This window comes from Phaenicophaeus curvirostris, chromosome 1 (genome assembly GCF_032191515.1).
Source record: "Phaenicophaeus curvirostris isolate KB17595 chromosome 1, BPBGC_Pcur_1.0, whole genome shotgun sequence".
Lineage (NCBI taxonomy): Eukaryota > Metazoa > Chordata > Aves > Cuculiformes > Cuculidae > Phaenicophaeus > Phaenicophaeus curvirostris.
Genome location: NC_091392.1, coordinates 192,213,954 through 192,241,675, shown reverse-complemented (window position 1 = coordinate 192,241,675; position 27,722 = coordinate 192,213,954). Strand labels below are relative to the sequence as shown.

The following is a 27,722-nucleotide window of genomic DNA, read 5'->3' as shown; positions in this document are numbered from 1 at the left end:
TTGAAAATCAGCCTTAGAAGTCCAGAGATGCTGGCAGCATTCTAGACCACCCTGTGTCCTCTCCTTGGAAAGGAAGACATCATTAGCTCGCCTGTCTAGCCAAAAACTGTTTATTTTTCCTCTCTCTCATTCTTTAGACAAGATCCACTCCCTTCCAAAGCAGCTCCCAAAGAACTGGTGCCAAGTTCTCAGGGAGAGGTATGTATGCAGGATTCACACGAACATGCACGCGCAGAGACATATGTGTGTCTGACAGCCAAACAGTACAGACAACTGTCATCTGGGGCGCTTGGATTAGCTAATCCTTGGACTGTGCTCTGAAGGATGAGATGCTAAATACTAAACTTGCAAAATAATTTAAAAAAAAAATAAAAAATATTAAAAAAAAGAAGAGAATGCTCCCAGCGATGTAAGGAACTGAGGGGCTTCCTGCAGAGAAAAGGCAAGGATGTCTGTATTTTCCATTGCATGCATTTATGTCATACATCTTTACAGGCTCTGCCTGCATTTTCAGTTTCATGGTCCTTCTGGGTCAAGATCTAGAAAAGCTGACATCTAGGAAATACTTTCCCACGCAAGGTTACAAGAGATATGAACATACTACATAATCAGTAATATCTTAAATGATGCCATAAATAGGGTTTTTCATAGTATAAAACGTAGCTTAAAATGTTGAAATAGTAATAAATCGTAGCATAGTGTAGAAGTGATTGGTAACTTGTTTCAGGATAATGTAATTTGTGATTTTAGCCTTAAAAACTGGTTCTTCAAATAGTTTTCAGATACATCTTAAGGGCAATGAAACTCCATAACTAAAAGATATAGGGAACTTTGCAAGAAACCCTCTTGCTGTGACTTCTGAAAAGTCATTGCTACAGAGTCAAAGTAAGAGGATTTTAATATAATTTATGGAGGATGCAAACTGAGAGGTAAGATATTTTAACTCCTGCTTAATAAAGCATTGCTTGCTTAAAAATTAAAAACAAAAAAAAAAAGAAGAGGAATGGTTCAACCCAAAAATGTTGCAAGGATTTAAACAGCATATCTGGATCAAACACAGTACATAGGGACTGCTGGAGGTTAGGAAAAGCTTATTTAATTACAGGATTTTTTACTGTCAGTATGCTGTGCAACCTTGAATAAGACGCTGCCCCTCAGAATCTCTTCTAATTTAATTCCCATCCTTATCATTATTCATTAATTTGGTTCAAGCTCTGCAGGAGAGGAGCTATGTCCACTAGAGGAAGCTTTTTCAGGTTCTAGTCTATAGGCACTTCTATAGTACAACTCTAAAGAAGCTGTGGTACTACTGGGTCAGTATTCTAACGCTCATGTAACTGGTCCTTAATGTGTGCAAACTAATGTACCATATGCATAAAAAAGGGTCTTGTTGGTGACATTTTAATTCATGTTTCTATAATAGCTTTCCCTGAGAAAACATGACCTCACACAGTAACACCTCTCTTCATTTTGTGGTGATGACATGACAGTGGCACTCAGAAATCTCCGTAAAGATCCAAGATCTTGTACCAGGTGTTGCAAGGACACAAAAAAGGTGGTTCTTGTCAAAAACAGGCCCTCACTGAGGAGGAGGATTTGATTCTGTTTAAGGGAGCACAAACAGAGGCTGAGCTCCTGTTGTAGTCCATGGAGGCCAAGTCAATACAGTCAGCTAAGCCACGAAAGCCTTTCCACGCCTGCACCTGAACAGCACTTCAGAGTCCACTTTATGTGTCCACCAGATGTTCACTAATCACAAAATGAGTGCAGGCTGCCCATGAGTGCTTAAATTTATGTTTCCTGCTCAGTCAGTACAATCATCCAATCATTTCTGCAAAGCTCACAGCCTACAACAGGCAAGATTTTTAGGGTGAGGTACTATCTTTCTAAAGCACTGCTTTTAAGCCTTTTCTTCTGTTGCAGAAAGTTATTAGTTCAAAGCCAACACTACAGTGTAAGCATGACCAAAGGACCTCATGTTGAACGCATCCAAGAGTTAATTCACTCACTGCCTTCCCTGCCCATATGTGTTCCCCCTTGTCTAGACAGCCTCAGCAAAGATCTAACATAAACTTCCAGTCATATATCTCCCACAATAACAAGTTTCACAGGAAACCAGAGACCCTGTGATGAGAATGTTATGGCTGAGTTTAATTATGCAGTTTTGCTGGTTTGTTTTGAAACAGCACTTTGCCAGGGCTTGCAGGGTCAGTCAATGAGCTGTGCTGGCTATGACTCTGCAGTCAGTGGTGTTGCAGAGGTTAATAAGCTCAACTGAAGTGTGAGTCTGTGTGCTAAAGAGCCTGACTGATAAACAGATTCTCTTCAGCCTCCACGGAAAAGGTTATCTTCTCACTACCACTCTCCACAGCCACCCAGCTGCAGCCCAGACACAGCCAGCACGGAAACCGCTGAATCAGCTGAGTTTTTCTGGACAGGCAGTCGTGTTGAGAGAGGAGAGCCAAGACTACGGGGTGCACTTAAAGCAAGGCAGAAACTGAAGACCAAACACTGGTTTTCTTGTCCTCCTCACTTTACCCATGTATTACCACAAGTGGACCACGGGCAAGGGCCAGTAGAAGTTCCCAGACCTGCAACTCTCTGTTGGGGTTGGAGCATTTACTGCTTTTTCAGAGAGGGGATCACAAGGTCTTCTTGGCACCAGTTTTTAGAGAGCAGTTGGACCTCAAAACTGGTGGTCACACCCATTCTCCATCCTTTCCAGGACAGTGAAAGTGTTAGCCAAGCCTTTCTCTTCCCAAGACACTTCCTCAATGCTTTCACCAGATGCTGGTGATTCCCTCTTCATGCTTATTTTGTGGGAGAAATGTTAATCAAACTCTACAGTCAGCTTGGTGGCTCAGAGGGCTGGTTTACTTTGGAGCATGCATTTCTCACTCTTCCCATGACGTATGATGTTGCCAGATCTGTGCAAAACAAGATCTGGCTTCTGCAACACTGCTTCCTAGATACCCAGGAAGTGTCATAAAACCAAACAAAATATGTAACTACCCCCTGTACACATCACCTAGGCATGGATTTTTAGCTCGTTGCATGGAAGACACATTGCAGAACTGCTGTCAACAGCAGCAGCAGACGTTGTACGTGGAATTTGTCTCTTTCCATGTTGAAAATGTGCTGCTGGTGCTCCAGACACTCCTGCTCCTGGTAACACAAGATCAGGCCATAGTATCATCTCATTTCTGCCAGAGTCTAAATCCCACCATGTTCCTGCACTCATTCCTTAACATTTTAGATGTTTGTGAAGGGCCAGCTAAGACCCTCAAGCTTCAAAGAAAACAGTAGGGAGATGAGTTTTCAGAGACAGCCCAAGAAGAAGAACCTATATGGTCCCAGAGATATGAAATACTGGGCTTAGCTCTGCTCAAGTCACAGCTCTGTTCTTGGAATATTCTGGGTGAGATACTTCCTTTTCTCTGCACTTCTTTCCCAACGTGTACAAAAGAGACCAAGATATTGACTTCTCTAAAACACTTGTATGTCAAAACTGTAAAAATATGAACATTATCAGATAGACAGAGGGATAAAACCCCTGCAATACTGGGTCAGGCTTGTGAACAATCTTATTTATTGTTTGGCTTCCCACAGTGGGCAATACCTGGTACTTTAGAGGAAAACACAAGATGTCTGGTGAAAAACTGCTGGGAAATATTTATTAATGGATGACTATGGTATAAAATTATGAAGGCTCATATTTCTTCTAAAAAAACTGGTTCTATGATGAAGCAGATGTCTTTTCCTCCATTTAAAATCCCAGTCATACTTTTACTTACGTGACTGCAGTCCTACTGGTGGTTTTATTGGTTTATTTTGGAGTTCAATTGCACTTTGTATTAAAAAAAAGAACTTCCTCCTTTCTTTTTAAACTAGTGACTTTTCTGTTAATCTAATAGATTATGACTTCTACATTGGAGATAATTTACTTTCTTTCCAACATTACATTCTATTAATAGCTATATCACATATTCTTATAGCTATATCCCACTTGTAATGATTTTCCCAAAATTTCTCATTTTTTCAGTATATATGACTGTTTTTCTGTCCTTTTTCATTTCAGAACAGAGTTACAAAAGCATCACAGGATGTCTCCATATCACACTGGTGAAGATTCTATGGCATATCAAAGAGCCACCCTTACAATGAAACCCTTGTGAATAACACATCTGATGTGGCTCCTGAATATAACAGAATAAAAAATTTCTCCTCCAAATGTAACTGAGCCATTTTGCTCCTTGGGGTTTGCGTTTCCATTTTAATGCCCTTGTGGCTATGGAAGATTTGAAAGTATCTTCTACAGGTGCTTATGTTGGGGCAGACAGCGGAAAGCATTCAAAGCTGGGAATCCAATTGCAACAGAGTTCTTTAATGTTCAGGTGCAGATGAGTGCTGCTGCCTACCTGTGTGCAGCCCAATTCGTATCTTGAGGGGAATTTCTGGCATATGTCTCATTTTGAATGTTCCCACTGAGCTGAGGATGTCCAGGGACATGTTGGCTATCTCAGCTGCATGCTTGTTTCCATTCCGTTTTGGGAGCCCTGAGGCAACCATGTAGGCATCACCAATTGTCTCCACCTAGCAAAAACATCAGATAAATAAATAAATTGAAAAAGATGGAAAAGAAATTTAGAATAAAACTGCAAAAGTGTTTGACCCACAGACACTTTGATCCTCATGCCTCCTCACCTTGTAAACGTCATGGTTTCCAAGAACAGCATCAAACAGTGTGTAAAGGTCATTCAGAAGGTCAACTACTTCGATGGGTTCACTGAGGGCTGAAATGGTTGTGAAGCCCACAATGTCACTGAAGTAGATGGTCACCTGGTCAAAATACTCTGGCTCCACAGTGCCACCAGTCTTGAGCGCTTCTGCCACTGATCTGTAGTAACAACACAAGCAAAAATGACAGGGCACAAACACGTTTGAAATACATGCCCAAAAGCTCAGACACTCTTGTCCTACTGTGCTCAAAAGATCTTCCTTTGATACCCAGAAGGTATAGAAGGCTCTATATAACTGTAACAAGCACTGTAAAGATGTACTTTGATTAGAGATGCTTGCCAAAATTGGAGGTCAGCTCTGCAATCTTGCTCACTTCTGGGGAACAGTTTTGCCCAGTCCAGCTACTGGGGGTTTCTTACCATCTAAAGTACCAGTACTTACGGGGGAAGCATTTGTGACAGTAGTTTTTCTGTCTTCTGTTTTTCAATCTCTAGCTCTTCAGTCCGCTCCCTGATTAAATCTTCCAGGTTGCTTGAATACTGCTCAAGCATCCTGAGCATGGAGTCAATGATATTGGTCTTTTTCCCTTTGTTGATAGTTTTGAACTAGAAAATCAAACTGGAGAGTTACTTTCCCATCTCATTTAACCATTGTAACACTCTAAGTTTGGAAATGAACAAAAATCAAACACTTTTTTTTTAAAGGGACAATGCTAAAGACTGGCTTTATCAGCAGCAAGAGTTCAACAGTAGAGGGAAAAGGCAAACTAAAAGGTGCATCTGCATCAATAACTAGGGAAGCTGCCCAGGAGCATGTTGATGCTCTATGAACTTTTGGTGAGGGTTAAGTGAAACACCATCTTCCATGAGATGACAGCATGCAGGTTGTTAAGGAGTCCTATCATGTTGCAAATTTGCACCCTCATTTGTCCCATGACTTGCCTTTAGTTTAATTTGCAGCCCTTTGCCTTTAGAGGTGCAAATTTCAAGGCAATATAACCTTTAAAATGTGCTTATATCTTACTGGTCTTAAATCTACCTTTTAAGTATTTTAGAAGATCAAAATCATACCGAGGTGCTGTCATAATATACAGATCTTTGATCTCCCTGAAACCATCTGTGCAGCTGTGTCCAGCTTGGTTTACACCTCATGTGCTGTGCAACAGCAACCCAAGTTCAGGACAAGTGTTAAGCCAGGGAAGGCCTGGACAACAAAAACAAATATCTATACACCACGAACCATAAAATAACACAAGGGCTCACTTAAAGAAAAAGCCCCACACATTCATGCCGAGTACATACGAAGGACTGCACCTTCTGCACTATTCACCGACCTTATAAAATACCTCCTCAAAGGTTGGACGCCGTTCAGGGGCTTCACCCCAGCATTGCTTCATTACCTGGATGCACTCCAGGGGAGCCAACTCTGGGACTATGTTGGGGCGGCACAAGGGAGGGGGCTTCTTCACTTTCTTTATAATTTCTGTGACAAAAAGAAGAATGGGAAGCATGTTTTGAGATGGAGGATCTTACGGGGAGAAAGGACATCGATGTTTTCACCTGTCACTTGCTTGCTTCTTCAGCCATCACCATTATTTCTCATCACCCAAAGGCTGTGTCAAATGAACCTGGGGCAATTTGCTTTGCTCTGCCAGGAGTGCCTTGGAAGATTTTAAAGATGAGGGGTTCACCTGCCTTCTTGTCTCTGTAGAACCAGGTCATGAGCAATGAAGTGGCTGGATGGGAGAAGGTTGTGTGACAGATAGATATACGAATCCTCAGGCTTGAATGTAATGAAATTGCATGTGACTCTCTCCATTAGGACCTGTGGTCCTCTAAGACAGCAGAGCCTTATGGCTGAGCCCAGACAGGAAGGATACCGGCCACTGATGTTCCATCATCAACTGGGAACCAGTATGTAGGAGGTTGAAGAGAATGGAGACAGTGAGAAGTATTTTAAGGGGGAGAGTTTGGGTTCAAGACAACATCTGGAAAGTGATTCCCCATCCATAGTTGAAATAAGACTAATAAGGAACTAGGCTTGGGCTTTCAGACCCCAAGAAGTCATTCCTTGAATCTGTGGTTTTAGATACAACAGCTCTACAGCAAAGGAGTGGGGATGCAAGTTTCATTGACAGCTGAAGCATGGATGGGGGAGTGTGATGTCTAAACCCAACCCCAACTTCAGTCTAGGTATTTCTTAGTAAGAATATTCATTCTGAAGGAATTGTTGGTTTGTTTATTTTTTTACCCAAAGTGACTTTATTTGAAGATTTCATCTTATGCTGTGCAGAGCAGTCATCTGGAATGAGAACCACCCTCTTTCTGTCAGGACCCTTGCATTTTCACAGCTGTTACTGTGAGTACCCAAAGCTTTTCAGTGTTGACGGTTTGCTTTAAAGCTCTTTGGCTTACCCCCCCAGTCTCCAAGAAACGAACTGAGCAAAGCACCTGGCCCAAATATTTCCAGGGGCAGCCAAGGGGTAATGTCTTCCTCAGATGGTTTTAAAGGTCACACCACAAGTGAAATCTCCTTGAGGATTAGGATGCAATGACCAAAAATTTATTATCAGGTCATGAATCTGGATTGCACTACTCACAACATTTGCTAGAGGTTCCCCATGGAGACTAGTTGGGGGACACCTGCTAATTACATAATAGGCTGCATCATTGGTCCAGCTCTGAACTACAGAGCAGGTTACATCATGATTATCACTTTCACTGCATTGTTGCAGCAGCTTGATGTGCAGCAAGATCAGGGCCTCATCTTCCAAGCACTGAAATAGCGGATACTGAATGGTCATACCCCACTCAGTAACTGTCCATCTTAAAACATGCTTACAATACCTTTTAACTGAAAACACATCTTTTTTGGTTGTTCTCATGTCCTCCTGTTCAAGTGCTTGTGACCCAACTGTGACTGCAGTGTATTTGCTCTTCCACAGCACATGTACGCTTTGAACTAATGAAAGTTGCACCATGAACACCTCCTAAGCAGTTCATCTATTTGATATTTCTGGTACAAGCCACTTTCCACATAAGTCAGTGGGTTCATGGTTTATCATTTCCATCTTTGCTGAAGAGAGAGAAGTTCTTTAAATGGGAAGATAATAAAGGAAAGATAGATGGGTAGATGGACAGAACAGAATGCTAGCTGAGGGTTTTTATAGCTCAAAACCCTCAGACCTCGTGACATACAGAGATGGCCCAATAAGTGGGAAGAAAAGGAGTTTCCAAGCTAAGGGAAGTTCTGCCACCAGGTTTTACCCCACAATGTGATGATAAGTCAAAGTTTTGGCAGAGGAATGGATGTGCTGCAACAACCTGAAAGGTGGCCAGGTCTGAAGTATCTTTCTGGGGAACCCAGACCCCAACCCCAGTGATAGAAGTGGTAAGTCATGTACTGAGGCTGGGGTCAGAAAACATGTTTTGATGTTTATTACGGATGTCTCGTTGAAAACAGCCTTTTGCCACTGACAAAGATAAGGCATGAGATGATGACATTATTTTCATACTGATGTTTTACCCAAGGGGCTTGGCCAGACCTTATACAAGCACTCTGTGTAAAGCCTTAAAAATGTACTGAAATATTTGCTTACCTTCCGCTGAGAGATCTGACATGCTGTATGGTGGACCCCGAACAACCACTTCTTGTAAGATAATTGCAAAGCTGTAAATGTCCCCTTTGAATGTGCCTTTTCTGCGCATGTCTGGGTCCCTCAGTAACTCAGGAGCTGTCCAGAGCAATTCTAAAAAATTCAAGAGCATCTTGTTTCTCACACTTGAGTTCAGACTACTGTAAATTAGGTGCTTAAATGAACACCTCATCTCAGTCATTTGAGAAAAGGTTGAGATATATTTCCTTATTTACTGGATTAAATCTTTTATTTCTTGGGATGTGTTAGAAATATTGAACTTCCACCCTGTCAAAAAAATTGAATTTTCCAAATTTTACCTTACTTTTTAAAAAAATGTTGCTATGCCAACAAATTATAGCCTATAACCACAGCTCCAAATTTCAACATAAGAAGTCTTCTCACCATTGCCAAAAAGCTTTAACAACTCTTTTTGTTTGAAAATATCACTCAGACAAAATATTGGCACTGAAACCTGGATTTCTTGTTACTGTTGTTGCTCTTTTACGAAGTAACAGTCAAAAAAGTATTTTCTGTAGTTCTTAGATGAAAGTAGTTTCTTTAAAAGCAGTTTGTGGCAGGCTGAAGCACAATCAGTCTTTATAATCCAATAGCTCAAGTGAAGAATGACACAGTTGTAAAATCCAGCCTCATCAAGAAATGATATTGTTACCCCAGTAACTATGCATTCTGAGTAATGGGAATAAGAAACATTTCAGCTACTGCAATACATATAGCTTTTGTAAGGGAGGAGAAGGTCTTCTGGAAGCTGCCCTATCTGAGGCATTGGAATGGTGCAGGGATCAAATCCTGGGACAGAGGGATCAAAACACTACATGTTACTTGAAACCAGGTTTTAGGAAGAAACTGTGATACCAGAGGAAACCCGGTGGCTAAGTGAAAGAAGTCCTGTTGAAGTCTCCAAATCTGGTCCCATAAGGTGCCGTCCCTAAGTGATGAGAATGTCATGTGGCATTAGTGACTTTAGTGACTGATTGGCATGTAAGGGACTTATTTCAGAGACCTGTATAATCCTGTGTTTCAGATAGCTTAGTTTTACAAAGCAAGATTCTTTGAATTTATGCTAACCTAAATTTTCAAGTATAGGATTGGGGGTAAGGTTATGAAGCCAGTTCCACCAGTCACAAAAATTTAGGGTTGATTAAATTTCAGAGGGGTTTAAATCATTCTCCAACTATGACAAGTTTAAGTTATGTCACTGCCTACAATAAAACTTCTTTTCTTTATCGTGACACTCTGCTATTCACTTCATCTTCAGAAAGTCTAGAAAAACTTTGCTTATACTTTCCTGTAACTAGATGTGAGATTGAGTACATAAATCCTTATGTGGCCACTGGGCTGCAATTGCATTAGGGCAGGCTCCTGTTAAGTCACTGGAAAAATATTTCCAAAAAAATATTTCCTTATGGCACCTACCTTCTGGGGGTGGCTGAATATACGGGCATTTCTGTGCTTCTAAGAGCTCGTTATAGCCATAGTCAGTGATCTTCAACACAAACCGGCCATCCACAACACAGTTACGAGACTTGAGACGTCCATGGGCTAAATCTCGGTGATGCAAATATCTAATACCCTATGAAACACAGAAAAGATTGAGGATATTCCTTTAGAATTATATTATCTGTCAGAGTTCAGAGACAGCAAGCCAAATAGTCACCTTAGATGGCATCAAATATAGCATTGTCTCTATGACAAATGCAGTGCTGATTAGCCCAAGAAAGTGTTGGAAAAATTCAGAAATGGATTAGGAAAAATAACTGGGCTATCTGCACCCTAAAGCAATACTGTAAAAAGTCTGGCAGTTTTAGGGACATTCAGATGCATCCCTCTGTAGCCCTAGGACTCATTGCACTCAGAAGTTGTACTTTTAGACAAGGTTAAGAAGGTGGACACAAGTGGTACCCAATGGTTAGGTCAAGGGAAGCCACTGAGAGCTGGAGGTCCTTATCCAGCTCCCTCAAGGAGAATCATGAGCTGGGTCATGGGTTGCAAGAATGGTTCTGGAAGTCTGTGGGCCACCATGACCCGGATTGGTAGTTCAGCATTAGGGAATGAAAATACATGGGACATGATTGGAAGCTCTTTCAAAATGACCATATGTGCAGCCATCCTGTGACAGGTCTATGGCTTGGTTCTATACTGGATGCATTTCTAATTTATGATAAGAAAGGGCATTTGGAGAGTATGAACTTGTTACCAAATTCATTCTAGGTGATGAGTTCTGGCCTGATGTGTAGTTTTAACATATCATACTGCTGTGTGGTTAACACAATAGAACTTCTCTCAGAGGGTTACAAAACAGGAATAAGTGATCTCCAGTAAAGACACTGTATAGCAGTAGAATTGTATTCACATTGGTTTTCCCTGTATTGGTATAAAAATCCCCAAGCCCTGGATGAAATAGCTATGTCAATATAAAAGTCACATGCAGGTCACATCTCAGCAGGAGCAATGGATTTACTTTAATTAGATCCATCACAAGAGAGGACTTAAACATCCAATCCAGTTTCATATCTTCATTTCTCAACAAGTCCTCCAGGCTTCCTCGGGAGCAGTACTCTGTCACTATGGCAAAGATGCCACAGTCAGAGAAAAAACCCAGGAAGAGATTCACATTTTCATGACGCAGATCTTTCATCTGAAACAAGACAGTGAATCACAAGAGACCAAGTCAGCCAGACATCTGCTCAGCAGCTTCTTTATATCATTAGATGTCCTTAGCATTCCTTAACTGTCAAACAGTCTTTCACGCAAGGATGGGGAAGCAAACAGCCTCTTTGCTGCTTACTTTCAGCTGTCCTACAATCTTTCAATGCTTTGACTTTCTTGTCTCCATTACGACAAGAAAGCAAGATAGCAAAAGAAAACTGAACAGAAATTTCAGACAAGCTGGATTGGATCTTTCACTAGGACAGAACGGATTTGCTGAGGTAAACTGAGTACAGCATTTGGAGTCTTGCAAAGATGGAAAGCAATAGAATGCCTGGAGGTTCCCAAGTCATCCATCAATGCTGTCTTTGGATGCATGCCCTGATAAATTCGTTACATTTATACGCACAAAAATGCCACTCCTGTGTTAGCAGTAGCTGCCAACAACTAATCGACTTCAATCTGGAAAACAAATGTGTTTGCTTGTGAGTTAGTATTAATAATAAAACTGAAGACTAAAAGCAAACCTCAAACAGGCATCTTGGCTAGAGGCACAAAGCAAATTCCAGAGAAATGCACAATTGTGTCTGTGCCACACTGTTAGGTAATCAACAAATAAAACATGAAAATAGCTACCACTGCCTCATCCTGCTGGGACACAGGCAGGGATGATTTCCTCCAAACCACTCTGTCTTTGTAGACAAGGTTGTTTAGAACACTCATTGTACATTCAGCATTGCACCAGCTTTGAAGTGTCAGGTCCTGGGTGGTGTTTTGCAAACTGATGACACTGACATATGGGTCATTGGTAAGTTTGTCAAATATAATCATGCATGGTCCATTCCACCAGAATTCATCGGGCAAGATTCATCAACAGCCATAATGTGTGATTCACTCGATAAACAGGAGACAACAAGAATAACAATACCCTGCGGTCACGAAGGTCCCCCAAGCAGCCTTCCCTCCACATGCTCATACCCTGTTCTTACCTTCCTCAAGATGCTGGTGGAGCTTTGCCGCAGCTTGTGAACTGCTCCCGTCTCAAATTTTTTTAGCCACACCCAGTCTCCCTGTCCACAATACAAGTGGGTGAGTGATAGAGCAAGTTTCTGAGCAGCAGCTAACATTGGGACCTAGGTCTGAATTCCAGATCCTTGACTTTGAAATTGATTGGGGATTTTAACAGAATCATAGAATCATTAAGGTTGGAAAAGACCTCTAAGATCATCAAATCTAACTGTCAGCCCAACACCACCATGCCTGCTAAACCATGTCCTGAAGTGCCACATCTACACATTTTTTGAAAACCTCCAGGGATGGTGACTCCATCACTTCCCTGGGCAGCCTGTTCCATGCTTGACCACTCTTTTAGTAAAGAATTTTTTCCTAATATCCAATCTAAACTTCCCCGGCTCAACTTGAGACCATTTCCTCTCATGCTCTTGTTAGTTACTCAGGAGAAGAGAGCAACATTTCAATCTCCTTTCAGGTAGTTATGGAAAGCAATAAGGTCTCTCCTCAGTCTCTATATTGCACACAAATAAGACTATCCACAAATAATCCTCAAAAAATGAGAAAAGGCATCACTTTCACCTTGATCAGAACTGCACACATGGAAAGTATTACTATATGGTAAAAAGTGATAAACTGAAAAAGGAAAAAGGGAAGTAACTCTGTCCAGGGCTTTTCTCTGGCATTAATGATCCAGTTTATTTTGCAGCTTTTCAGGAAAAATAACCATGTCATATTTTTCAAAAATCTGTGGTTTTAGGGAAGAATTGATGGATGAGGTGAGTTTTCTTGGCCATTGCTTCTACTTAAACTCCATACAGTCCTATTGTCACAAAGGGGAATTTGATAACCTTTATTCCATATATTTGGATCTTGTCTTATAAGAAAGGTCCTTATTAGAGAAGTTACAACTTAAAGGTTCTGTCTGATAAGAAAGGTTCTTCATGGTGTGTTCAGGTTGTGACATCTCTAACGGAGACTAGACATGGCAATGATACATATGGACATTTAATATTGCCACTAAGCATGACTACAAGTGTCAGAGGGATGGCTAATGTAGAGTCACCCCAAGCACTGGTAAACCCGTGCTTGGGAGTAAGCTATTATCACCCTCAGGGGCTATCAGCAGTATTTACCTGCTGGGACTTACAGTACTATACTCCCATAGTTTCCCCACTTGAGCAACTCCATGAACTGAAGCAGCAGCAGAAGGCTGCATGAGGTCCCTACCTACCTCATACAAGGCCACATTGGAAGTTTCATGGGTGGCGGCTGCACTTTTCAAGGAAAGGGAGCGGGTTACAGATTTCAGGCTTTTGCCATCAGCTGTTACGCTGTTTGCATCAGTCAGACTGTCCAAGGTCAGCCTCTGGAAGGCAAGGAAAGCAGGTGCAAAACAGTTAACACCTCTGGGTGTAAGCCTCCACTCCAACTCTGCCTCAGGACATACATTCTACATAGTCTAGCCACCTCCCAAACCTCCAAAATTTCCCATCTCAGCTCTCTGAATACCTCATAAGGGTGATCCTGTGTAGTACCTTGAAACAAAACAGCAGCACTTTATGTGATGGGTATACTGTGGCTTGGGGGAGGCATAAGAGGAAGCAAATGTCTCTCCGAGAGGGGTACAAGGAGGCATAGACAAGAAGCTTGTGTCTGTGCCAGTGACCTAAGCAAAGGGATTGTTCCGCAGTTGTTCATATCGTTAGCATGATCCTGGGCATGGCCCTGGCCTCTGCCAGATAACGTTCCCCCACGAGATCCTCAGCTCTGGCCAGGAGCCAGCACAGGTCAAGAACAATTCCTGGCAAGTATTTCTGATGCAGACACTTTATTTTAGAGGACAGAATAGCTTAGCTATATACTAAGCCATAAAACCTCAAGAACAGAAAAAAAAGCCCTGGCTGTTTGAATAAACAATCCAAAAATGTCTGGTTTACATCATCATAACCCCTCTGACATTGCATTTGCATCTACTCTGAGACTTAGAAACACTCAGCATATTTTCTGATATGCAGGGGAAAATGAGGCATGGAGAAGTGAATGACCCCACCAGAGCTTCGTAAGCACTACATGAAAATACAGTAAACCTATCTTTGAGCATCCCACAAGATTATATCTCAGTGAGAGGACTTACCTTTTTATGTAGCTCTGGGTTGATGAAGACAAGGTCATCCAAGGTCATTATTATTTTGTTAGGACCCCTGAATAGCTGGCTGTTCAAGATACTATGCCTGGGAGATTTGGAGAATCACAGTTATCATTTTTAGGTAGGTAACCAGTTTACACTACCTCTGGATCCCCCACATCTGTATTTCCTGCAGCATAAGGAAAGTGCAGCATGTGCTATGGTAGCAGGGATGGATATGGGTGAAAGCAGTAGACAAACCATAATGCCCTGACTTGGACTGAAACCTCAAGTCAAACAGCAACGGATATCAAGTTTCCATAGTATGAAAGCTATGATCTCAAAGACACTTCATCACAAATAGACATTTTGAGTCAATCTGGTTACAAATATGAATTGGATATGTATGTAATGCATACTGTGTTTTGCTTGGTTTTATTTTTCATATTCCCACTCATTCTCCATTAGGAGAGAATAATAGGTTTTATTAAACCAGCCAATCTGGCTGGTGAGTGAGCAATCAACTTTCAGACACACCAGCATAATTTATATAATTTATATAATTTATAAGAACTGCCTGGACACAAATGCTGGCTAAAAGTCTGTATTGTAGCATGCTGTAGATGAAGCACACAGCAAGATCCTCCCTTGTAATGACTGCAAGCTCACACGGAGGAAAAAGCTACAGGGGATGAGCAGTTTGGTGTGTGTGGCATAGTGCAATGAAGCACAGAGATCTTGGAAGCAATATTGCTGAACCAGTGCTGTTCCTCTGGTTAGGATTAATTAGATCAAGAAGACTGCATTGATTCAGATCTACTTCTTCCAGTACTTCAGTCAGATGGGATGTCTATCGTATACTGTGTAACACAGGACAAATGTGCTTCTTCCATGTCCACAAGAAGCTACTGCCTGTTTTCCAAGGGATGACACTCTGCACTTTTTGATAGACTACCAGACTGCAGAATTGCCACACGAGAGAGAGAAAATTCAGTATAGTTGTCAGACCAATAGACACTACCTGTTGATTGACTGCATCCTACTATTGGCCCGGCTGCTCTTGAATTTGCAAGGCAAAAGAGAACACAACGAGAAATGGTGCACAGTCAAGGACCATGTGTTCATGGGATTGTTAAAAGAGGCTCATATTCATTTTGTGCAAATCAATACAAATCACCATTTCAGAGTTTCATTTTCAGTTTTTAGCTGGTTTGCATCTGACACTAATATCCACCAAATGGCCATTTTTGGGACTTAATGAAGAGGCAGAAGTCAAACACCATCATTTTTGAATGCACTCTTTCAATGGATGTCAAGGTCTAACACTGAGAACAAAGCACACTTTATCTATGGGACAGTAAAATACTCATAAAGAAGGAAGACAGAAGGGAAAAGAAAGCTCTCCCATTTAACCTAGTGTCACTTTTTTTTAATAAACTTTGCTTACCCTTCAGAGGATGTCTGATACGCACACACATAAGACTTTTCCTGATGAGATGGGCAATAGGGTGCCTTTTGCTAACTCTGCTGTAGAAAGAATCCACTTCGCAAAATACCATAGATCATGATTTCCATTGTATGTACCAGCTATTTTAGAAGAGCACAGACAGCTTTTTTTGGAGTTCAGAGGGAGCCTTGGCCATATCACCACAGGCATTACTTGGGATGATTTTTTTTATAGTGTTTCTCTAGCCACTTTTCCCAATCCACCTAACTCAGCTTTGTGCAAAAATTTCATTACTTATGCACTTTACACCTGACCTCCTGGAAACCTTATTTAGTCAATCGCATCCTCTCCCCCAAGCATGGAGAAGAACACCCCTCTGTCAGAAGCAAAGCACAGAGAATGGAGTGACTCATTTAAGGTCATGCAATAGACCCCTGGCAGAGCTAAGACCAGAGCTCCCACATTTGAACTCAGACCATGCTGTGGTTTAAATTTAGCTCCAGACATGCCCTTCCCTAACATAAATCATTGTTTAAGTCACCCTAGACTCTTTTATTCCCTTGCAGGTGTCCATACATTTTTACTCATGACTGAGCCTTCCCAAGCACAATCTGGTACTTGTTGAACAGCTTACAAGTAGAGTAGGCAGAAAGATAGTGTTTTATTTACATAATTGTAGGGGCTGGTGGCCAAGGAATAGAGTAGGGCTTTAAAGTGCCAGTGGATGGAGGCAGCCTCCTCAGTCCCTGCAGTTATGAGGTACTAGAAGCCGCCGTGTGTTATAAGCGGGGAAACAGTTGGGGTGTTGCTTGCTGGGTGGCCTTATATCATCTGGGTTTGAAGGGATGATTCATGAGTGAAGAGAAAACATGTTTTGGGATGATTTGAGAGGCAAAGCTGGATGGAAGAATCCAGGAATACTGCTCTGTTGAACTCATTGCTGCTGAGTAAATATGCCTTCTAATTTCGGTGTAATTTTACTCTCATTTCAATCAGGCTCTATTTAGACATCAATAAGGAGAGACAGATTACTCCAGAGGCCAGTTTCAAGTAGGTTACCTTAGGTTATAGCCTTAGTGTCATTGCTACAGAGCTACCCATAGCTACTGGACCGATCAGTCCATGCTGGCTCATGTCCATGTTGGATATAGAGGCAGGACACAAGTGTGACCTATGCAGTTGTGAGAAACTGTTCTTTCCCCAGCACACTACTTCATTTGTTCCAAAGGTTCTATGTCCAGACCAATATACATACAATGTGAATGACTGGGGAGCTGGAGTTCAGTTCAAAAGAGGGAGAGAATCAGATTGGTAATAAAGAACTATCCTAATTAATTGCTCTGAACCTTCTTTTGAGATACTGTCTCTCACTTTAGTACATGGAGAATGTAAAGGAGGTCAGACTAGCTGCTAAAAGTGGCACCAAATTAAATACATACTGCAGTTCTCACCTGATGAGAGAAGCCAGGGCCACAGCTAAAAGCAGCAGGGCAAATATCAACATGACTCCCAAAATCACGACCGTAGGCTCAATTCCTGTGCAAAGAGGGGAAAAAAATCAGTGAGCTAGAAAACTTTTTGATTTAGGGAATAATAATGAAAACACCAGTATCAGACCATTAGACTACAAAGTCAAATATTAAGCCAAGAGGATGCTAGGAGACTATTTTCATGCAATATTAATTTGTAAACACACAAATACTTACTGACTTTGTTTATGTGAGGCTGCAACCACTTTATTTCTATGCACTTTTTTTCTATACCAGACCTAGAGTTCTGGATCAGTGGAAAAACAGTTTTTGTTCAAGTAAATAAAGGCTAGACTCCAGGGAAAGAATTAAGTTTTAAAGGCAGCTTTTGCAAAGTTCATAACTTTTGAACATTTGACCCTCTTCTCTCCAGGAACTGAAACACTGCAACAATTTAATCACGTGGCACCAAACTGATGGCCAGTGAGTCATCAGCCCATCTGGGATTTCTCATTCCCTGATACAGATTTACAGTGCTGAAAAGAGCAGAAGAGAAGGAGGAGAATTTTGATGTTTTCCTCAGTGGGCCCAATGGCTGGTTTTCTTGCTGGACCAAGAAAAAAATACCTCCTAGACAAACCAGTGATGAAGTGTAAAGGCGTGAAAGTTCCATCTCACAACTATTTGTGGCCTTCTAAAATTTTCAGAGAAGACCTGTAAACTAGACCACAGTGTGGTAGGAATAATGTCAAATTTGTTATTACTTTCTTCTGGTTTTCAGTCAGAGCTTTTTTTACTGGTGCTTTCTCCTAAGCTTCCTCAGGTAGCCCCCAGACACTCTGCTGTCTGAATAAAACTCTGTTGAGAAAGAGCCTGAGAGAAATTCTTTCACTTGTTACCTTTGCATATTATAACCCACAAGTGTTTGACTACACTTCAGAGGATTCTAAGGCAACATGGTTGCTTGAAAACCAAGGAATAGTAAAAGGTCTCTTCCTGAACATGTACTTTGCTTGAAGTGGGGGCGGAGTTATACATCATGAAATGAGGACCATTCCACAGCTGGAAAACATTGAAAGTCCATCCAATTGCATTCACTGAATCAGCATCTGATAAGCTGAGAGCAAGAGCTGGTTAGAGCACAAAATTCATTGGGGTGAATGAGAGGGTAAGAGAAGTAAAAAATAAACACCCCGTTAAGCAAACCCTAAGAAGTAGGAGATGGCGAAGGCAATACCAAAGACCAGAGTAGTCTTGTCACTGATGGATGGGTCATTGCAAGAACAATATGAAGGCCTGAGGAACCTCAAGCAGAACTTTATAGCTAATCAGAAGCGAAAGCAAAGTTATTATGGGCTCATGGGCAAGAGCAATTTTACAGCATATATGAGGGGACTTGTGGAATTGTGTTAAACTCATTATGGGATGCTTTAAGGGGACTGTGAGAGCATGTGAAACTTCTTATGGGATGTTTAAAGGAAGGAAAAAAATGGGGAAAGAGGGATGGAGATGAGTTGGGGAGACTGAAGTGTGGGATATTTGTTGCACATAAGCATATTGTGCATTTTTCCAGCCAAGCTCTGCATGTGATTATCATAGTCTGTCCTACCTTCTTAAATCTTATTCCTCATTTTTTTCCTGCATGAGGGTGCTCTATGTTCTTACTATCTGAAGACTTCAAGTCAGCTTAAACAGCAAGTAACATAAGAGGTCCTGGAGCCTGCAACCCACAAGAAACCACAAGCTTATAGACTGGGTCCCGCAGGGGCTAGATTATTTGAGAGCTGGCTGTGGAAGAATGACAGCTTTGGACCACCTATCAGAGGATGTATTGGTGGCAGGGGCGGCAGAACTAGGGTTGTGAGGTGCGTTAGTATTTCTCTCCTGAATGCTCTTCTGTTGGTGGCTGGCAGTGTCTGCACTGTGCGTGCGTGCACATAGGTACTGGGAGCACTTGTTCAGGCCAGATCCTGGTGGACCTAGGGTCACGAACCACAGCAGACTGGCAACTTCAGAACCAGCCCCCCTCCAATACTAACTCCACACCAAAGCCAAACTGAGGCCTGGACTTAATTATAGTCATAAAAATTAGTCCCTGAAGTATTAGTAATAATATTAAATTACCCCTTCACTGACAAGTGCCTAGAGCTTTATCCTTTTGTAAAAGTGCAAACATAAAATCTCATCTCTCTAAAAATGAGTGAGATTATTCCATAGACTGCAATAGGATGCTGAATTGTTACACTATTCCTAGTGGCCCTGCAAAATTACACATATGATAGCATTATATATGTCTCTTCTATAGCCTGACAGCTGTTGTCAGATCAGTGTAACTCCAATTTCTATGGAGTGACACAGATTTAAACCACTTACAGTGGAGCCAAGGGGGTGGTTTTTTCAGCTGCTGAATGAAATATTTTGTAGATGTGGTTAATTTTGTCTGTTTAAGTCATATCCTGAAGCAGCAGGAGTAAATGTTTAGTATTATAAGTAAATATGTCAAGTGGAGGCTAAGTATCCTACCCTGAGATTCTGGCTTCCCTGTGGACTGCACCACAGTTGCCTCAGATTAAAAACAATAAGTAAAAATAGTGTGTAGTCTTGTGAACCCAGGAAGCAGATATCTCTGCCCGTAAGTCTTCAATTACCACCACTGTTGTCCACAGTAGCTCCAATTATTTCAAGTAATGATTATCATCTTTTATTGATGAGGTGAGCAATAATGATCCCTAAAGCTGCATAGCTAACTGTGTGAAGAAGCTGCAGTTAACCAAGAGAGATGGTGAGAGCATCTGCTGCTGTGCAGCTCTCTCAGGCTGTCTTCACTGCAAATCCTCTTAGTACCCTGACCCTCAGAAGGACAGGGACACAGTGCTGGGTGGAGCCTCTGGAACAGAGGTTAGACCTGAAAAACCCTTACCAGCACACAATAGTGGCAGCAACGTTATTGACCTAACAAGCATCTTTATATGAATTTCTTCAGTTTCAACTTTTCTCCTTGGGGAGCTCTAATTTAAGGGGCAATCACCTGGAGTAAAAGATGAAAGAAATAAGAAACATGGACTCAAGGCCATTTGACTTTGTTGTTTTGTGTTTTTTCCTTACCTCCATCGCAGAGAACATCTGGATCAAACCAACAGCTGGAGTCTGGCTTGGGTGGAGCTCCACTAGGAAAGTGGATAGCCTGGCCTAGGGACTTCACAGAGTCTGAAGACATGTCCAGCAAATGGGTTGGGAAAAGCTGGTTCCCACAACCATCTGTGTCCAATATCACATAGTTACTCAGCCCCTTCCCACAGTAGTCTGTCTCTACCCTGTGACTAAATCCAGGGAAACTGAAGTTTTTTATGTGCTTAGCTATGTTAGCTCCTGAGACTCTGGCTCCTTTCTTCAAAGCACTGTCTATAGCCATCGCCATGAAGTATATCGCATCATAGATTGTTCCGAAAAGTGGAGAAACCTAAAAATGCAGGAGAAATTGAGGTCAGGATATACTGTTGACAACACCTGGTTTGAGATTTGTGGCAAAAAATGTCTCACTAGGTAAGCTGTAAACCCAAGAACGGAGCATTAAGACTTGCAGAGAAATGGGTTTGAAGAGTCTTAGGTTGAAGGAAGCTCTGGATCAACCTAATATATATGTGACTTTGAATACCTGCCTTTTCTTACAGTTGCTTCCCAAAATACAATTTTGAAGTATTTTTAAAACCATGTGAAATTTCTTTACCATGGGAAGAGCCAAGGCTCTGAGCTTGATGTTCAGCTGTCATTTTATCACAGCCTGTTTCAAAGCACTGCGCCAAAACATCTTTCACAAAAAGATCAAAGCCATAGGCTTGCCTCCCTACCCAAGCAGGAAAAAGTCATGCACAAAGAGTTGATCATCTCTGCCAGAATATTGTTTATTCCTAAGATGTAAAAACATAGAACAGGGCCACAGTAAACTTGTTCTTTTGTGTACCAGAGCCTTTTCTCCTTGTGTTGCTCCCTTCTGTGCCAGACTTGATTTAGGAACCTGTAACCTTCCCCTCCTCTAGAAACACACACAGTAGTTTTTGCAGCTACATGGCCATTTACAGCTGGCAAGAGAAGAGGGATTGTAGCCATACATTAATGATAGAATGAGGAGTGCTGTTGTGAGCCACAGAATTTGACATCTGTTGTGGGATTCTTTAACCAGGTGTAGACACCTATTATAATCCCAGACTCAATATAGTTAACATGGGCACTCATTATAGTGAAGGGAAATACATGAATCTGTCAAGGCATGAGTCATCTCCTCCCAAAGTAAACGTCCATGCCAATCTGATAAATCATGTCTTAAAAGTACTTATAATCTTTGAAAGCTCACAGTGAGGCTTGAAGATTAACACAGCTGAATCCTGCATCTCTTCACCAATATGACAGATTACCTAATTCTTCTTGTAGTGTCTACAAGGTAGCATCTGACTTTTTACTTCTACAAGCTGCTGGTGACATTTAGACAATTGTGTTGACAAAGAATAACTTTGACTATAGTGCTAAGAAGAATGAGGCAGCAATGAACCTAAGCATTTCCCTCATGAAGCATCCTGCATTTCATTTGTCTGTCACATCCCTCTGGATTCTCAAGCCTGTGGATATCTTATCCTGCTGTCTTAAAAACTACATGGACTGTATCTACCTTAGGAAACACTTCTTCACCTCAGGTCTACTGTAATTAGCATGTAGCAAACAAAATCTGAGAGCCTTAAAGGCAATCCCTTTCTCTTGAATTTCCAGCATGATCCTGAAGTTGAACTAATTGAGTTAAATTGTCAGACAATTCAGGAGAAATATCTTTTCCAAACAGGTGCAGATCACATCCAACTTTTACCATGTTTTTCTCAAAATAGAAGCACATATTCTGGGTTCTCTCTCACCTGTGCTCACTTTATAACTATTACTCGTTTCATGTTTTCCATTACTAGGTCCAAGAAAAACCCGAGAGAAAGCATGTTTACCTGAGTGGCTTCCAAATCCCCGATTATTTCACCACTTTCTTTAGCTTCTCTGAATGCATCATAGAAAGTCCTTTCTCCAGATGCCAGCGTGATAGTCAGCACAGCATCATATGCCTGCTGGAGCTTGTTGTCATTCTCAAAGACATCGAATGAGTTGTTTTGGTAAGGAAGACTGTACAGTAAAGTGTCATATGGAACAAAGATATATCTTCCATCTGCTAGTCCCATTTCCAGAGCTTTTGTGAGTAAGGTAGCTTGTTCCTTCCCTCCAATAAGCACAGAATGCATGCACAGGATTATAACTGAAACACAAGAGTTGCAGTGTTGTTAATTCATTTGGTGTTTTCAACAAAAATAAAAAGCTGTCTGAACTGCTGTATCAGGTCTGAATCTAATGGACACACACCAATGTGATGTGCTGAGGAAGTTGCAGGCTACACTCATTTTGTTCAACCTCTAGAGGTCTGCAACATCTAGCAAAGGTGTCTGTAAGCATTACCCATTCCTGGAGACATACAGTGGATATAAATTTTCACAAAAGTGAGGCACAGGCTCACATGATGGGAAGTCATGGTCCTATGCTGCTATCAACTGAGAGATGTGATCTTTCCCTTTTTGTGCCCTGAGCTGACAGACAACACGCAGTCATTAGCAGTGCCCCAGCTCCATCTATTCATCCTGTCATTAATACAGATTCTAGATTGGGTCCTGTGTTGTGTTTCAATATCTGGTCCATGCTTGGCCATTTCAGAATCTAGGTCTTTGCTTGCAGAATGCCACGTGACCAATGTCTCCCTGTCTGGTGGGGAGATCTGAAGTACAGCTGTATCTGTTTAACAGATTTTCCACAGTGCTCACTGACCCTTCATGAAAGGAAGCACTCCTGAACTTTTACTCAAGTCAGCATATCAAAACTTAGTGAGAGAAGCAAAACAAGCCAGTGATGGGAAGGAAAGTTGCAGAGAAGACTTGCCTTCTACTAAAAGGAAGGATCAGGATCTCTAGACTAGCTGTGGTCTCTCCTTAGGAGAAAAAGTAAGCTTTGCAAAATAGAAGCTGAAGTGAGCTAGAGCATTTTCAGATTGCTGAATTACAGGGAAGAAATGGATGCTTCTAAGCAGTGCTTCATCTTGTCATATAGCAGAGCGCTTAAGCCTGTCAGATGAATCACATTTGAAGAGGGACTAGTTCTCTTCATTGGTTATGAAAGGAGCATATAATCTCTAATTCACATGGAGAGCTGTGATGGTGATGTGACCCCTCTTTACACGTGACGGGGTCAAGCACAGGCATCCAACTACTAAATATTATATTTTCAGCAAGCTGGACCCAATATTTCAAGTTGTACAAGATTAGTTTGTCCTATCTCTGTCATATACAAAGTGCCCACGGTTCTTTTACATGAAGCCCTGGCTTCACTAAGGTCAGAAATAAAATTCTCCTTGACTTAAATTACTTCAATATTTCATTCTCTAACCCATGCCAATCGATAACAATGCAGTCCTACACTGAAGAAAATTAAAACAAAAAATAACAAAGAATGAGACTCAAAGTACTTACTTCTGAGGCCATGAACTGCTTTAATCTCATTCCAGGTGTCTTCAATGCCTTTTTCTCCTTTACGCATGGTTGTAACAATGCCTACAGGAAGCCCCTGGTTCCTGAGTGCACTTGCTAACTTGTTGGCTGTGTCCATCCAAATATCTTCATTGGAAGCAATGATGCCAACATGAGCCAAGTTAAAATATTTCATTATTGTAAACAATACTCGGGTGGGAGAGGGCAGGGTCCTTGCAAATGTAGGGTGGTGGATGCTAGAATCTAGTTTGTAATTGATGCACATCCATGAGAAGATGGCTTTATTCCAGTTTTCCCCTAAAAGTGTAGCCACCTCACAGAAGCCAGGGTTCAAAGGACCTATGAAAGCTGAGGAACGCTTTCCAAAGTCAATGAATTTAACCAGAGCTCTTGATGTCTCACATTCTTCTTGCAGGACCACATAATCCAGCCTGTGGCCAAGACTTAGTGAAGGATCTTTGCTTATTCGTCCCACTGCTAACCTGGCAGCCACATGAGGAAAGGCCTTGGAAAAGAAGGGGTCACAGTTCCAGGGTCCAAGCAGTCCAATTTTAAAAACAGAACAATGTGCTGGAGAGCAAAGTAGGATTATTCCCAACAGAAGCCACAAGACAGCCTTGATAAATGTCTTGACTGAATTTCCAGTGTTAAGCTGATGCAACATAACGTGCCTTGACAGCACCCAGAACAAGCTTTGAGGACACAGAAGGGGAAATGACATTGTTTTACAGGCTGGTAGATCTGCACCCAGTTCTTCAAGAAGCCAGGCAGTGCATTACCAGCTGCTGGAAGAAAAGTAGATTACATTTGCCTTCCTGTATACATATTTGTTCAGTGTATGTAGATATAGCTGAGTAAGCCCAAATTACAAAACAGTTCTCAAGGTGCAAGTCTATGAGGTGCCAAAAAACCTGCACAGACATGTGGAGATGCACTACACAAGTTACTGCACTGTGCAGACAAGCGTCCAACAGAACTTACTATATTCCTTAAATGCACACTTATATAAACATTTTAAATGCTTTACAATGTATTATGAAACCAGGCAGTAAACCACAAGACTGCTTTGTTTACACCAGCAAACATAACTTATGGATATACTATAGTTTTTCTTCTTCGGAAAGATAATACTCAAATCACACAGACAAACATGCATATGAAAAAAATAAACAAGTCAAATGTAGTAAGCCAGCAACATTTGCCTATCCAAAATCCTCAGTGAGTTTCAAATATGAATCAGAGCTCATACAAACATAAATATACATACATATGCACGTGCTTATTTAGACCCATACATACATACATTAGAGATGCACATGCACGTGCATATGAATTTAAAACTTTCTGAAAAGGTTTTTTAAAGACAACCCATGGCAGAGTCTCTCAAACATGCACATATGAAAGGTGCATAAACAGGCAATCACAAAATGAGGGAAAAGTAGGTTTATGATTTGAATTTAGTTAAAGAGCTGCTAAATAACTTTGTGTTCACTCTTGGCTTAAAATATTATTGATTAAAGACTAGGAGGACATAGTTGTTTTGGAAATAGCAATCTCACCCTTCACAGCCAGATACAGAAACTGCAAATCTATAACAGTCTCCATGCCATCCACAGTGTCATCTTGTGGCTTAGAAAATTTGCTGATCCAAGCAGGTTTGTGCTCTAAAAATAGCAAGCCCGTTACACCAGCTTACCTGTTCATTACTGGAGAAGTATTTTTATCCTGAATCCTCAGCCACCAAGACATGAACGCAGAGCACCGCAGTGCAGTGTGTGCTGTAAAATCACCAGCAGGTCCTCTAGTCTGATGGAGAGAGACCTCCAGAAAGGGCCACCCACCAGCAGAGCAGCTTCTCACTGGTGGCAACAGCTGTCCTTGGACAGGGGTCCCACCTCAAGGAGACGCGATGCATGGTCAGCTTCCACTGCAAATGCTGATGGGTGCCCACCTCCTTCAACTTCTTGCTTGCATGGGTCACTCCGGCTGAGTGGGTGCTCTGGGACACTCCATGCCGTGTCAAAAGCTTTCTGTGTTCCTTTTAGTGAGGACTATCCTTCTCCTCCAGGGTTGCACGACTTGAGGTACATCCTGCCAAGCCTTTAGTCCCTCAGTGGAGGCCTTGCAGAGCTCCAAGGCTGCCTCACTCTGAACTGCCTTAGTGCAGAGACGTACTCATATCTAACGTAGTAATTGTAGAGATGGCATCTTAAAGCTCTGCCCTTGGATTAGTAGGATTTAGCTCCTGGGATCTGCCCCTGCAGAACAGCTCCTTAAATCTCTGTGGATGGCAGCTGGGATAGCTCCTCTTCTGCCCTGTAAGCAGCAGAGAGAAGAGCTATTTCAGGTTTGGGGTCATCAGAATATTTGATTTTGGGCTCTACCATCCTTCTGATATGTTGCATTGCCCTTTCCCCTATTTCTTCCTTGTACCCATCATCGCACACAAAGAACTTTTCACATTTGTATCAAAATAATCTCAGTTATTTCCCTAGGTATTCTATATATTTCCCCATAGCTGAGCCCTCTAATAACCCTCTACACACTCCCAGACACCTTTCTTCCCCAGCTGACCTGGCAATAAAACTGTCATCCTGGAAACACCTCGAAAGTCTCCATGACTGCCCTAGCTAGTAAACCCCTTGCAATAATTTAGCTGAAGTCACAGGATCAGTTCTTGTGGTCTAGAGGGAACCATTTATAATCCAACACTTTACCAGTATTAACTTCAAATACATCATATAAATTATACACGTCTCATTGGTGTGTGTTCAGGAGCGGTTCTCTTTTCATGACTAATGATCACAGGAAGCCACAAAGCCTTTCAGATGCAGTGGGGAAAGCAGCCCTCTCCATTCATTTCCTTCATTTCCTTCCATTCATTGATTTCCTTGCACGGCCCAGATCTGGGACGATTCCTGGACACGTGCTTCATTGAAGACTGCTTAAGATGGTTATCAGGAATTACTAAACAGCTTCACATTTGAAAAGTACCTAAAAGAGATGGTAACGTCAAACGTAAACTGAGAATGCTGCTATGTATGCTATGAGTGCATTAGGTTTTGACACTGGGTTTTGATCAAAGCATGAAATCAAGTAAAGATTTTTGCAGCTAGGAGTCTGATGTTTTTGAATGGAACTTAAAAGTTTTATTTATCTATATTCACATATACCTACATACCTATCCATACTTCACATGCTCACTGCTGGCTCATTTCTTTCAGGATCAACAATGGCACGGCACGGTTTGATATCACTCAGTGTCAGCAGTTCCAAAATCTCCTGGGATTCCTTTCTAGGAGTTGTTTATAGCACTAAAATCTCCTGTGTTGAAAAAAAAATATGTCAAGCACCCAACAATGAAATACTAAAAAAAAATTGACTTTGAGCTCTGTTTATTCACATAATTACTCTGACTCTTGACAATTTGTATATTTTCCATTGCCAGGTGGATAGAAAACCTTATCACATTCTTCCTTTTCTTTTGCTTCTTGTTTATAAGTGAAAGAAAAAACTCTTCTACAATCAAGTGATACCACCAGTGGCAGGAATCCATACTCCATAGGAAAATCTGGTTATCCCAAATATATCTGCCATGTCTGCCCCATGCTTAGGGTATCCAGGAACGGGGACAACATTCCTAGCTCTGCAAAACAAGCTCAGGTCCTGCTATTTTCTGATTTGCCTCAGCAACAAACAAGCAAGATAAATAAAGCATCTGAGGCAAAAAAAATTGTTATTGAAGTAATTCATCTGGTCAGCATTAACATTAAAGTTTAAAACCCTGTGTATGCCACCAAACCTTGCTTTTTTTTCTCGCATCTTAAGGTCACCATTACTGCAACAACAACGTCACAGAGTGACGATTTCTTTGTAATGCTGTGCTATTTTCACACCATCAGCTCAATTCCCACACTCTTCCGTATGCATGGAAGTGAGTGAGAGATGCACGCATTTATTCAGCTATAACATTTCCCATGGGAAGGCTGAGCCACATCTGTATCACTTTGCTTTAATTTTTTAGGGCAGAAGAGGGTGCTCTAACATCTCGGTCTGACCTCCC

General features: G+C 41.5%; 1 protein-coding gene across 5 annotated transcripts in view; it reads right to left on the bottom strand.

The window, feature by feature from the left end:
• Positions 1–25,839, bottom strand: part of GUCY2F (guanylate cyclase 2F, retinal) — a 51,131-nt gene extending 25,292 nt beyond the window's left edge. For 2 of the 5 annotated variants that reach the window (XM_069883283.1, XM_069883286.1), the window contains exons 1-15: positions 25,356–25,839; positions 23,642–24,444; positions 22,082–22,383; positions 20,205–20,559; positions 17,082–17,166; positions 14,193–14,289; positions 13,290–13,424; positions 12,034–12,114; positions 10,857–11,033; positions 9,812–9,968; positions 8,339–8,488; positions 6,074–6,222; positions 5,182–5,345; positions 4,705–4,897; positions 4,419–4,593 (exon numbers count right to left, since the gene is read on the bottom strand). In XM_069883283.1, coding sequence (XP_069739384.1) covers positions 4,419–4,593; positions 4,705–4,897; positions 5,182–5,345; positions 6,074–6,222; positions 8,339–8,488; positions 9,812–9,968; positions 10,857–11,033; positions 12,034–12,114; positions 13,290–13,424; positions 14,193–14,289; positions 17,082–17,166; positions 20,205–20,559; positions 22,082–22,383; positions 23,642–24,380 — 2,959 coding nt within the window. In that variant the 5' untranslated portion in view covers positions 24,381–24,444; positions 25,356–25,839. The remainder of the gene's footprint in view (positions 1–4,418; positions 4,594–4,704; positions 4,898–5,181; positions 5,346–6,073; positions 6,223–8,338; positions 8,489–9,811; positions 9,969–10,856; positions 11,034–12,033; positions 12,115–13,289; positions 13,425–14,192; positions 14,290–17,081; positions 17,167–20,204; positions 20,560–22,081; positions 22,384–23,641; positions 24,445–25,355) is intronic. The other 3 variants (XM_069883287.1, XM_069883285.1, XM_069883288.1) reach the window with 3 other exon arrangements.
• Positions 25,840–27,722: the final 1,883 nt, after the last annotated feature.